Source organism: Electrophorus electricus, chromosome 8 (assembly GCF_041902795.1).
Source record: "Electrophorus electricus isolate QZ-2024a chromosome 8, ASM4190279v1, whole genome shotgun sequence".
NCBI lineage: Eukaryota > Metazoa > Chordata > Actinopteri > Gymnotiformes > Gymnotidae > Electrophorus > Electrophorus electricus.
This window is the reverse complement of record NC_137504.1, coordinates 2,616,561-2,628,172: the sequence shown is the minus strand read 5'-3', so window position 1 is coordinate 2,628,172 and position 11,612 is coordinate 2,616,561. Positions and strand designations below refer to the sequence as shown.

The 11,612-nt window shown below is 43.3% G+C and overlaps 1 protein-coding gene across 1 annotated transcript; it reads left to right on the top strand.

Moving 5' to 3' along the window:
* The first annotated feature begins 635 nt into the window (after positions 1 to 635).
* Positions 636 to 11,391, top strand: st8sia3 (ST8 alpha-N-acetyl-neuraminide alpha-2,8-sialyltransferase 3). The gene is made up of 4 exons (XM_027024284.3): positions 636 to 1,192; positions 2,696 to 2,818; positions 3,475 to 4,032; positions 6,553 to 11,391. The coding sequence occupies exons 1-4, from the start codon at positions 1,020 to 1,022 to the stop codon at positions 6,833 to 6,835; spliced, it is 1,137 nt and encodes a 378-aa protein (XP_026880085.1). The 5' UTR covers positions 636 to 1,019; the 3' UTR covers positions 6,836 to 11,391.
* Positions 11,392 to 11,612: the final 221 nt, after the last annotated feature.

Genomic DNA, 11,612 nt, shown 5'->3' with positions numbered 1-11,612 from the left:
TTAAAGGTGTGATGAACACGGGAACGCTGGAGAAAGTTCTGATGTTAAAGGTGTGATGAACACGGGAACGCTGGAGAAAGTTCTGATGTTACAGGTGTGATGAACACGGGAACGCTGGAGAAAGTTCTGATGTTATAGGTGTAATGAACACGGGAACGCTGGAGAAAGTTCTGATGTTAGAGGTGTGATTAACACGGGAACGCTGGAGAAAGTTCTGATGTTACAGGTGTGATGAACACGGGAATGCTGGGGAAAGTTCTGATGTTACAGGTGTGATGATTATGTTGGAACGCTGTATTTATTATGTAAATGTTCCTAACGAGGAGCTTTATTTCATCACCAAACTCTGAGGCGTACAAATGAACCTAAATCCCACTAAAACGATCAAGAGTCAGATTAGGGCATCTAGGGTATTTTCTTGTCCCGTCTGACACTCATTTACATCGATTTATCACTTAATTGTGCTGCCATCTCCAGCGATGTTTATGTCGGCCAGAAGCTATTTACTATACGAAACTATAAGTTTAAGACGGTTAGAAAACATCTTTGTCCTTCCGCGTGCCCGAGATGTTCGCGTGCGCGTTGGCCACTTTAACACTGTAAATGTATACAGACTACGGCGTGCTCCACGCAGCTTGGCAAGCCATGTAAACCTTTTCCGGTGCGCGGTGTCTCCTCATCGTCACGGACTTGTTTATGCCTTTGATTTCCCCGACAGGTCGAGTCTCCTTTAATTATCCAACGGAGTCGTTTTATCAGATTGGAAACGCTCGTATCTCGCCGGGACGTTATCTCCGTCGGATTTATCACCCAGACCGCGAGCCGCGATGGCAGATCTGTGCGCAGCCTGCCGGGTGAGAGGGGAGGCGAAACCGATCATATCCGCTGTCGTCGCCGCCTCCGTTTCATAACATCCGACACGATGCCATCCGCGGACCGCGTCTGCAGTTTCTCGGGCGCGGTGATTTTCCGCTCATGAGCGCGCGGCATTTTCACCCTTGGCGTTCGCCCCGCGGGGAATGAGCACGATGGTGCGCGTGGTGAGCGTGCTGGGTTTGGTGATGTTCAGCGTCGCCTTGCTCATTCTGTCGCTGATCAGCTACGTGTCCATAAAGAAAGACTTCGTCTTCACCGCCCCGAAATACGCGAATTCGGGAGGTCCACGGATGTACATGTTTCACACGGGGTTTAGGTAAGTGACAATGGCCAGCTTGGGCGTGTTGCTGCGTGGTACTTTGCATTCGTAAAGTTAAAATACAGAGGGTGGGGGGGTCGTGTAGGCTCGCTGCTGCTCGCGGCTAATTGCGCACGCTATGGTGGCACGGGCAGTGGCATTCACCTATGTCGCTGTTCGGGTTGCTGGGTCTGTGGACAGGGATTTGTTGTAAGTGCTGGTATCACTGACACCACGGGAGGATTCAAAGGGCCTTTGTCTTATGGTACAGTAACGTGATGCCGTGTGGCGCAGGCGCAGGCGCCGTTCTCTGGTTCCGGACAGAGGCGCAGGGCGAAGAAGATAAACCGGCTTTGACGCTCATATTTCGCACAGTAATGATCCAGTAACTCGGAACAGTCACACCACCCGCTGCCTGACGTCATGAACCCCCCACCCCCACCCAAAAATAAATAAATAAATAAAGAGGCAGCGGTATTTTCTGCGACTTTTGTGTATGAAATCGTACATGGCGCCGGCCAAACTCCGAGCTTTTCACGAAATCCCGCGTATAAATCTAAATCGGGGGTAACACGGCATCTCTCACCGTCGTCGGTACCGTGCGTTTGGCGGAGGTGGCGGGTTTCCGAGGGCTGTGAACATCCTGCAGTGTTTCGGAATCTGGAGTCGGGGCCAGGGGAGCTGTCCTTGGTCCTGATTCACTCGTGTGGCAGGTTCACTACCTGCCGGTGATTACCGCGCTTTGGTTACATCCAAAGTTACAGCGGGAGCCATTTTGCTGAAGCAGGCTGGGGCAGGAGGCTTCGGCATAGACGCAGGCCATATGTTACCGCAGTGTAATTTGTTGACTTCACTGTGAGTGCGGAACATTTTGGTTTCCAATGTCAGCCGACACGTTAAGGCTGCCAGGAATTCGGCTTAGAATACACAACATATTTTTTTTACAATAAATTATATCACTTAAAGTAAAAATCTTAAACCTCTTTGCACCATTTTTAACCTGTTTATTTCATGCAGCGCTGCAAATCCTGACAAGTTCCTCACAGGACTGTCATATAAATGCAAATAATGCAAATAAATTCAAATACCCAATAGAAGTGGCCCACATCGAAACATATTTAAAATCTGCAACCGAATAGATAAGCAGAGAACCACACAACCAAGAGAATTCAGCATCATGTGGGTTTTGAGTGTGCCACATGGACGTCCCTTTTGCCGTGTTGATGTTCGGAAACAGCTGCCCAGACTCTAATAATCTTCACTAATAAAACCGTGCAAGCTGTAACGAGTCAGGCTGGTGAAGTGACCAGGCCTGAAGACTAAAAGAGGCTGTTTAATTAGAGTGTCCATCGACTGCCCGGGGCAGGGGGTAACTGGCGTATGGGCGGATGGGGTAGCATTGATCCGGAGCACTTTCAACAGCTGCCACCGCCGTGATATCAGGGCTGGCTCCTCTTCCTGTGAAATGTAATGGAAATTTCATTTTCCTGTTACTCCCCTACCATCCCCCTCTCCCCGTAGGTCCCAACTGGCCATGAAGTTTCTGGACCCAGCGTTCATGCCCCTGAACAATGCCCTAAATGAGAATCTGCAGGACAATTCTTCCAAGTGGAGGTTTAACAAGACAGCCTACGCAGAGCAAAGGTAACATCTGCACGCGCATGTCGCCTAAGGTGTTAAGAGCACTGCCTCAAGACGTTTGCGGGACTCTTTTTTGTTTTGTTTCGCTGACAGCAGTGGGTAATAGGTCAGAGTTCACATTGTTCATAAATTATTTTTTCTCATTTGCTTTTTTTTGTTACTGTAGTGTTGTGATCAACAACACACCTCACTCGTGTTGTTTACACTATTATATCACAACATGCTATGAACCTTTTTTTTAATTTATTGTTTTCAAAGAAGATTGAACACTCCATTCCATCTGCAGTCACAGAAAATAAGAAGGAATTGTAAAGGAAAACAATCCAGAATCTATTACAGATGATAAACAAAGTAATTTGGTGCATCGCAGATTAATAGCTGTCACGATGACAACTATTCATTTGTGGTGAAAACTGTCAAACTAATGGAAGGTCAAACCAAAACAGAACAGTTTCAAATTCAAACTGTCAGAAGCTGTTGATTGTAGAAATATAAGCAGAGCAGACACGGCTGAGCATTCCAGTGCAATCACACCTGGTGCATCAGAAATGGCTGGTGTAGAATATTAAGGGTCACACTGGCCCATTCCAGATGGCTGGTCAAAACAGTGGTTAATTCTGCATGACAGAGTGTCTGGTTGGTACCTGTCTGTGTTGCAGCAGAGAGATTGCCCAATACATCGATGTGCCCCGCAACTTCAGCCTGACCAAGAGCAGTGTCCGCGTGGGTCAGCTCATGCACTACGACTACTCCAGCCATAAGTACGTCTTTTCCATCGGTGAGAACTTCCGCTCTCTGCTGCCGGACTCCTCCCCCATTCTCAACAAGCTCTACAACACCTGCGCCGTCGTCGGGAACAGTGGTATCCTGACAGGCAGCCGGTGTGGCGCCACCATTGACCAGTATGACTTTGTCTTCCGCTGCAACTTTGCGCCCACCGAGGTCTTCCGCAAGGATGTGGGGAGGCGGACCAACCTCACGACCTTTAACCCCAGCATCCTGGAGAAGTACTACAACAACCTGCTCACCATCCAGGACAGGAACAACTTCTTCCTCAGCCTGAAGAAACTGGATGGGGCCATCCTGTGGATTCCCGCCTTTTTTTTCCACACGTCTGCCACGGTCACACGCACGCTCGTTGACTTCTTCGTGGAGCACCGGGGACAGCTGAGGGTGCAGCTGGCATGGCCAGGAAACATCATGACATACATCAACAGGTTGGAGCATGCGCCACCACAGAACTACAAATCCCAGTGCTCACTGGGCCACTGCTGTGTGTCCATTAGCTCCAAAATTAGCTCTAGATCCAGTGCTGAGAAATCAGAGCCAACAATGCTCCTACTTTGCAAGTATCACTGCACTGCATATCTTAGTTTTTTCTCTGTTCTAACACATCCATTTTACACTTGCAAATTGCTGGTGAATAGCTGATAAGATGAGTCACTTGTGGAAGGACATAAAACCAGAACTACTGAAAAACAGAGAATTAGAAGTATAACACTTCTGACATTTTTGGAGGCTGTTTGGATACTCAGCATGCTATGCAGTGGATACAACTTTAACTTAAAATGTTGATACTTATGTTTAATGAAAGCCAGTCACTTTGCCTTGTTATTTGAGCTGCTCTAACATTGTGTGTGTGTGTGTGTGTGTGTGTGTGTGTATGTGTGTGAGAGAGAGTGTATCATTGGACATGATACATAAATAAATTAGTTCAACTGAAACCACCCAGATCACTCAAATTTTGGCACTTAAAGCAGTATGGACTCCTGATGATGTCATGATAATGCCACAATTATGTCACAATTATGTCACAGCCTTTGAAACTAGCCATTGCCTGATGAAGGGGTCTGTGGCCGATTTTATACACATTAACTTCGGCCTAGCTCCACCCCTACGTGTGGCTCACGTCCCATGAGGTAGGAGGTATGGCCTCTACAGATGGTTTTACTCTGGGTGCGTCGAGCATGGATGGCCTGGCTGTAAAAAAAACAAAAAAAACAAACACACACAAAAAATCAAAATAGTATTGTATTGTAAAGTGATAATCAATGAAAACGGTATAAAAGATGTTCTCTTAAAAATCTATCAAAATAGGAAAAAAATGTACTCTTAAAAGAGAGTCGTATGAAGAGGTACCAAAAGAAAGCACAGACAAAGACCAGACAGAGAGAGAGAGAGAGACTTTTAAATTGAACTGAGAGACAGAGCGTGCATGTGTGTGTGTGAGAGAGAAAGAGGGATCGATAGAGAGAATTGGAGAGGTGTTGTTGAATGGAGTCCTGTAGAGGTGTATGAAGAGGGATTAGCATGCTCTCATTCCCTTGCCACTAGAAATGCCTTCTTGCTCTGTAATCTCCCACAATCCCATTAAGGCGACCTCCTCGGACAGAATCGCTGCCTATAAGAGGCTCAGGCAGGCGTGTAGGCCTAAGACATCCTAAGAGTTTAATGTTGACAGTAATTTAATGGACACTGCTGCTGATAGAGGGTGACGTACTCAAACACTCACACACAATCCCCTAATAGGAGCAGTTATGCAGCACCAAAGCCGCAGCTACCCCTTTTATTCTGCTTCCATTTCTCTGTCTTGTTTTTTCTCTCTCTCTCTCTCTCTCTCTCTCTCTCTCTCTCTCTCTCTCTCTCTATTCCCTCTCTCTTTTTATGCTCCTCTTTGTCCCCTGCTGTGCGTAGGTCGAGTTGATCAGCAGTGTCCCATCAGAGATTTTCAGAAGGGGGTAACCTTACACAGAGCCCTGTGTCACTGCACAGGCCAACAGCAGAGGCGGGCTCCCGGTCACACCTTACCTCTCATATCCAGCCTTTTCAAAATTGCCTGTTTTGTTAAACTGGATATTTTTACTTTTTTAAAATCATATAATCTCTAGGAACTTCTATAGGTAGACCAGGAGAGGTCTGGTGGCATCTGGGGGTAAATAGGATATATCTAAGGAGGCTTAGATAATAGCTTTATGTATCTGTTAAACATTATAGGTACTCATAGTCATCATTACTGAATCATTCATTTGGGTGCTATTAATTACAATGTAATCAAAATTTATTCAGTTATTTCAAAAACTATTCAAGGTTCGACTACAAGCTTCCTAATCACTTCCTAATACATATAGAAGAGGGTATTGGTCCAGGAGCTAAAAGGGCACTTCCAGCAGGTGTTGGGTTAATTCATTTCCTTTTCCAAAGTTGTGTTAGGTCACATGACCTGCAGTCTTACACAAACCACAACGGAAAAGTTATAATATTATCTATTGCAGCTTTGAAGGAATACTAACTCTATAAGAACTTCTGATATTGCTAAGAGATCAAACGCCCTTCATAATGAATCATAATAAATGATCTTAAATTTTTTATTTAACTTAGAATTAACTGGTTAAACACTAACATTTTAAATACTTCTTTAATACCTGTGACCTCACATACAGGTATGTAATCCTACACGTAGTCATTGGGATGCCAGTCACTCCTAACCTTTCAAATAAGTTGGCTTGTGTTAGTTGTAGTTGTTGTTAGTTGTAGTTGGTGTTAGTTGTAGTTGGTGTTAGTTATTGTTGGTGTTAGCTGTTGTTAGTGTTAGTTGTTGCCGGTGTTAGTTGTTGCCGGTGTTAGTTGTTGTTGGTGTTAGTTGTTGCTGGTGTTAGTCGTTGGTGCTGGTGTTAGTTGTTCCCAATGTTCCATAGCCAGATCGTTCTGATTTGTTTCTTCCAATGTTGTGTCTGCAGGTACTGGAAGACGAGGCAGCTCTCTCCGAAGCGTCTAAGCACGGGTATCCTGATGTTCACGCTGGCCTCCTCTATGTGCAAACAGGTCCACCTGTACGGCTTCTGGCCCTTCGGTTGGGACCCCAACACGGGCAAGGAACTTCCCTACCACTACTACGACAAGAAAGGCACCAAGTTCACCACCAAGTGGCAGGAGTCTCACCAGCTCCCCACCGAGTTCAAGCTCCTCTTCAGGATGCACACTGAGGGCGTGCTGAAACTCAGCCTCTCGCATTGCACCTAGAGGTCAAAGGTCAGGGTCAAAAGGGTGGGATTTTAGGGTCACTTGAATTTGCAAATGACTGTTGAGGCTCTTTCTGCTGTAAGATTACAGGGATTTATTTATTTTGTTGGCGGGAGGGGGGACCACTGAGGACTGGCGCTGAGGCCAGTGTTGGTATTACAAATGATGATGCCAGTATTGATTATGTCAACACAGCAAAAACCGCAGCGATGGTTTGACATAGACAGGGTCGCATTAGCTCTCATAGTGTGCACATGTGTCTGTTTGGACTTGTAGAACCTCTGCAGGTCATAATTCAACACTGGGATTTTTTGTTTGTTTTTGGGTTTTTTTTGCTGTGAATGAAAGAATGTTTTAATGCTAGCGATACTTTAAGACTACAGGTAGGGTTCTCAGAAACTAGCAGGCTCCTCTACACTAATGCAGCAACAGAGAGAGTTTCACAAGCACCACGCCCTACTGCAGCATTCACTAGGTGTCCTGGCCGTGTGTTTCTCTAGCGGACTCGGACCTGACAACAGTTCAGGGGGATTTCATTCCAGGTTCACATACAAAACTCCTGTCAGGTCAGACGTAGATGAGCCAAGAGTGCAGAATTTTTACTTGCAAGTAAAAAGATTAAAGATTATATAATTCTTTGTAGAGAAATGTTTTAAAATCTATGAAAATTCATGTTTGCTTTTTCTCTGCTTAAATCAGTATGTTTGAAAGGCTAATATAATTAATATAAAAAAAAACATGGATACTATAATCATAACCATGGTAACTTTATGTGCTCATGTATAGTTATCTTTTAACAATTAACAGTAATTTATTTAAAATATAAACAGTCAAAAACATATTAGAGGAAAGTATTGTAGAATAACAATTTTAGCTTTTTGTTGTTGTTATTTTTGATAAAGCCCATTTTAGCTGCAATCAAACATATTATTTAGATGATCAGTATACGTACATTTCTTTATGTATAGATGTGCACAATCATATACAATACATACACATGCATACGCACTGATTAATAGAGCTAGTTAACAGAGTAAGTCATTTCTGTGTAGTTCTCATTATTTTGTTTGGGGATAGGCATTCTTAATTAGATGTTGACTCCATGTCAATCAGGGCCTAATCTATAAGAGCCAATCCACGATCTTAATCCTGAGAGAGGAGTCAAATGTAAAATTTCAGTCAGTTCATTAATGAGATTTAAAAGTTAGGCTTTCTTCTCATTGTCATATGAAGATGTGTCATATGTGAATGTTAAAAAATCATCTGTAATGTGATTTGGTGTGTGTGTGTGTGTGTGAGTTATACATACATGAATGTGTGTATATGAAAAGAAGAGTGTGTACAGTAACTAGAAACACAAGTGAATGTTCTTTGTAATAGCACTACCATCAATACAGCAGTCGGTTATAGATCCCTTGCCGTTATATTCAACAGACACTACTATTTAGATCCCTTAGACCTGAACCGCTAAAACCAGTGGCTGGTAGATCTGTAGGAGGTCGTGGTCGACTACACTGGGACGCCTCTCCTCCTCTGGACAAACAGGCACCATGAATCATAAAGATAAGAGTGTAAACCTGTGTGGGCTCTGGGTAAGAACAGCGGGTGTTCGTGTCGGGACTGGTCCGGGGAGGGGGAACCAAGACTACCCGCAGGTCCTGTTAGTGCTCCATGATACTCAGACACACCGTATTTTAGCGGATTAATGAAATATTCCGGTATTCCAGCTCGGTGACCCGTGGTCCATCCGTACCTCAAGATGAGCACTGGGGAAATGAAACAGACTCTGAAGCTCAGAGTAACACAAATCGGCACTCAACTACACAAACCGCAATAACCACAAGACACACCGACACACTGGACACCTCACAGAGCTGTAGAAGTACTATTTTTCTATGCAGTGAGATGAGCTATTTTTTCTGCCCTCTTCACACACGAACGAGCTCCAGAAACGCATTAAGCACTGTAGATGAAAAGGAGCTGGAAGAACATTTAACATCCAAGTTTGCCCATCACTTAGCTTTTCACAGAGCTTTCACTGACTATATGTGAAAGTATAATAACACCGATGTTTTACAGAGGTATCCTTAGATATTTCATTTTGATTACTCAAAATACATTGTTTTGAATAAATTTTTTTTTTTTTCTGATATACCAGATTCATAAAAATATCAGTAAAACTCTATGTTTTATGAGTGTTTTAAGTTTCATTTCTGTGTAATTTATAAACCAGAAGGTATTACTTAAACCCCCAGGAAATTTCTGAAGCTTGAAACTCCAAATTAATGTGTGAAATCAAATTTTTCAAAACAAAATGTAAAGAAAGACTTATGCCACTCACATGGCTTATACATTAATGGTACATCAGTAATTTACCAAAGATCTGTAGTCACAGGACAGCCAGGTGCACAATGGACACACAGTCACTCTCTTATTACCATATTTCACCTGAAGAGCTTGGGTGCACATTTTTTTTCTGTTATCTGGAATCATTTGGAAATGTCCTCCTGAATTACAGCTGTATGTATGCCCAGCCCTGAGGCTCAGTAACTAGATATGTTATGGTTTGTGTGTCGTAATCTTGTGTCTGGTTATTAGTTGTTGCATTTCGGACACGTGTATCTTCTTTAAGGGGAACGTGAAGGGCGGTATGGTGTTAGTAATGAGTCGTGCGGGTGAAGAATCTGTTTGACAGGAGAAAACACTGCTCAGAAACAACCCTCCACGATGTCCCACAACACCTGGTATTTACTTCTTTGTCCTTGTGTGAACGTTTGAAGACTTTTATTTTCGTTTAATCTGTTTGATTTTTTCTGTGAATCCTGTGCCATGCAGCTTTATAATCTTGTGCAAAAGCAGTGCAATGCATTATGTCTCATAAATCCCAATTGTGCAGGTATGCGTGAGTGTGTAGAAAAGGCAGAACACACCAGTGTCTGGTGTCAGACGCATTCTTCCCTGCAGACACTCCCATGCCTTGCCTGTATGCACCAAGGTATAACAAACTGATGCTTACTTCTACATGCACACACACACACACACACACACACACACACACACACACACACATGTATGCACACCCACACACATCTAAACACAATAATATTTATAATAGCTATGATACAAAAACATCACTGCTATGACAAAATGGGTTTGCCTTGACTTAAGAAAAATTGGTCATCCAGGGGTGGTAACTACATCCATGTCTGCAAATGAGCTACATTCTTCCTTCCTTTTCTGTCACTGGGTCACTGTATGGAGAAGGTACTGTATCTGTATGGGTCACTGTATGGAGAAGGTACTACATCTGTATGGGTCACTGTGTGGGTCACTGCATGGAGAAGGTACTGTATCTGTATGGGTCACTGTATGGAGAAGGTACTACATCTGTATGGGTCACTGTATGGAGAAGGTACTACATCTGTATGGGTCACTGTATGGAGAAGGTACTGTATCTGTATGGGTCACTGTATGGAGAAGGTACTACATCTGTATGGGTCACTGTGTGGGTCACTGCATGGAGAAGGTACTGTATCTGTATGGGTCACTGTATGGAGAAGGTACTGTATCTGTATGGGTCACTGTATGGAGAAGGTACTGTATCTGTATGGGTCACTGTATGGGTCACTGTATGGGTCACTGAATGGAGAAGGTACTACATCTGTATGGGTCACTGTATGGAGAAGGTACTGTATCTGTATGGGTCACTGTATGGAGAAGGTACTACATCTGTATGGGTCACTGTATGGGTCACTGTATGGAGAAGGTACTGTATCTGTATGGGTCACTGTATGGAGAAGGTACTACATCTGTATGGGTCACTGTATGGGTCACTGTATGGAGAAGGTACTGTATCTGTATGGGTCACTGTATGGAGAAGGTACTGTATCTGTATGGGTCACTCTATGGGTCACTGCATGGAGAAGGTACTGTATCTGTATGGGTCACTGCATGGAGAAGGTACTGTATCTGTATGGGTCACTGTATGGGTCACTGCATGGAGAAGGTACTGTATCTGTATGGGTCACTGTATGGAGAAGGTACTATATCTGTATGGGTCACTGTATGGAGAAGGTACTACATCTGTATGGGTCACTGTATGGAGAAGGTACTGTATCTGTATGGGTCACTGTATGGAGAAGGTACTACATCTGTATGGGTCACTGTATGGGTCACTGTATGCAGAAGGCTTCTGTGCTTTTCTTTGACTTTCATTGTTTTTCTTCTTTTCAATCATAACATGTTCAGAAAGTTGTTTTTCTGTTTGTTTTTTGTTTGTTTTGCTTCCATTTCTGTGCTCACATACATGACAGAATGATGTAAACTACCAGAGAGAACTACCTAACCGAACATCAGATGTTAGTGTTGAATATTCTTAATATGTAACAATAACATCTTTTAATCTTAATACAGTAAAAGTAGATATTTGTGAATTTTCTTTTAGATGACTTTTCTATTCATTTTGAAGGCTGGTTGGACGTACGGAACACCAGTGCACTTGTTTAATTTGTCATGATGACAAGAGAGTGCCGTCCAGTAAAATTCAGGATCATGAATTTTTTTGTCTTTTTCTCTTTTCTCTGAAGTACACATAACAGAGCAAACAAACACTTTTGTGCAGAGGAAATATAGAAAGGAATCTTTATTTATGGAATTTCGCAGACACTCTTATCCAGAGCGACGTACAAAGGTGTTTAGTTGTCTACTCAGAATAGAATATGATACACAGAATATGATGTGTAAAAACATAATTGATTAATTTGTTGTACCAAAGACT

Excerpts from the sequence above, each read along its gene's own strand:
- st8sia3 (XM_027024284.3), top strand. The coding sequence starts at position 1,020 with ATGAGCACGATGGTGCGCGTGGTGAGCGTGCTGGGTTTGGTGATGTTC. Across the intron at positions 2,819-3,474 it reads ACAGCCTACGCAGAGCAAAG|CAGAGAGATTGCCCAATACA; the intron begins GTAACATCTGCA and ends TCTGTGTTGCAG. Across the intron at positions 4,033-6,552 it reads ATCATGACATACATCAACAG|GTACTGGAAGACGAGGCAGC; the intron begins GTTGGAGCATGC and ends TTGTGTCTGCAG.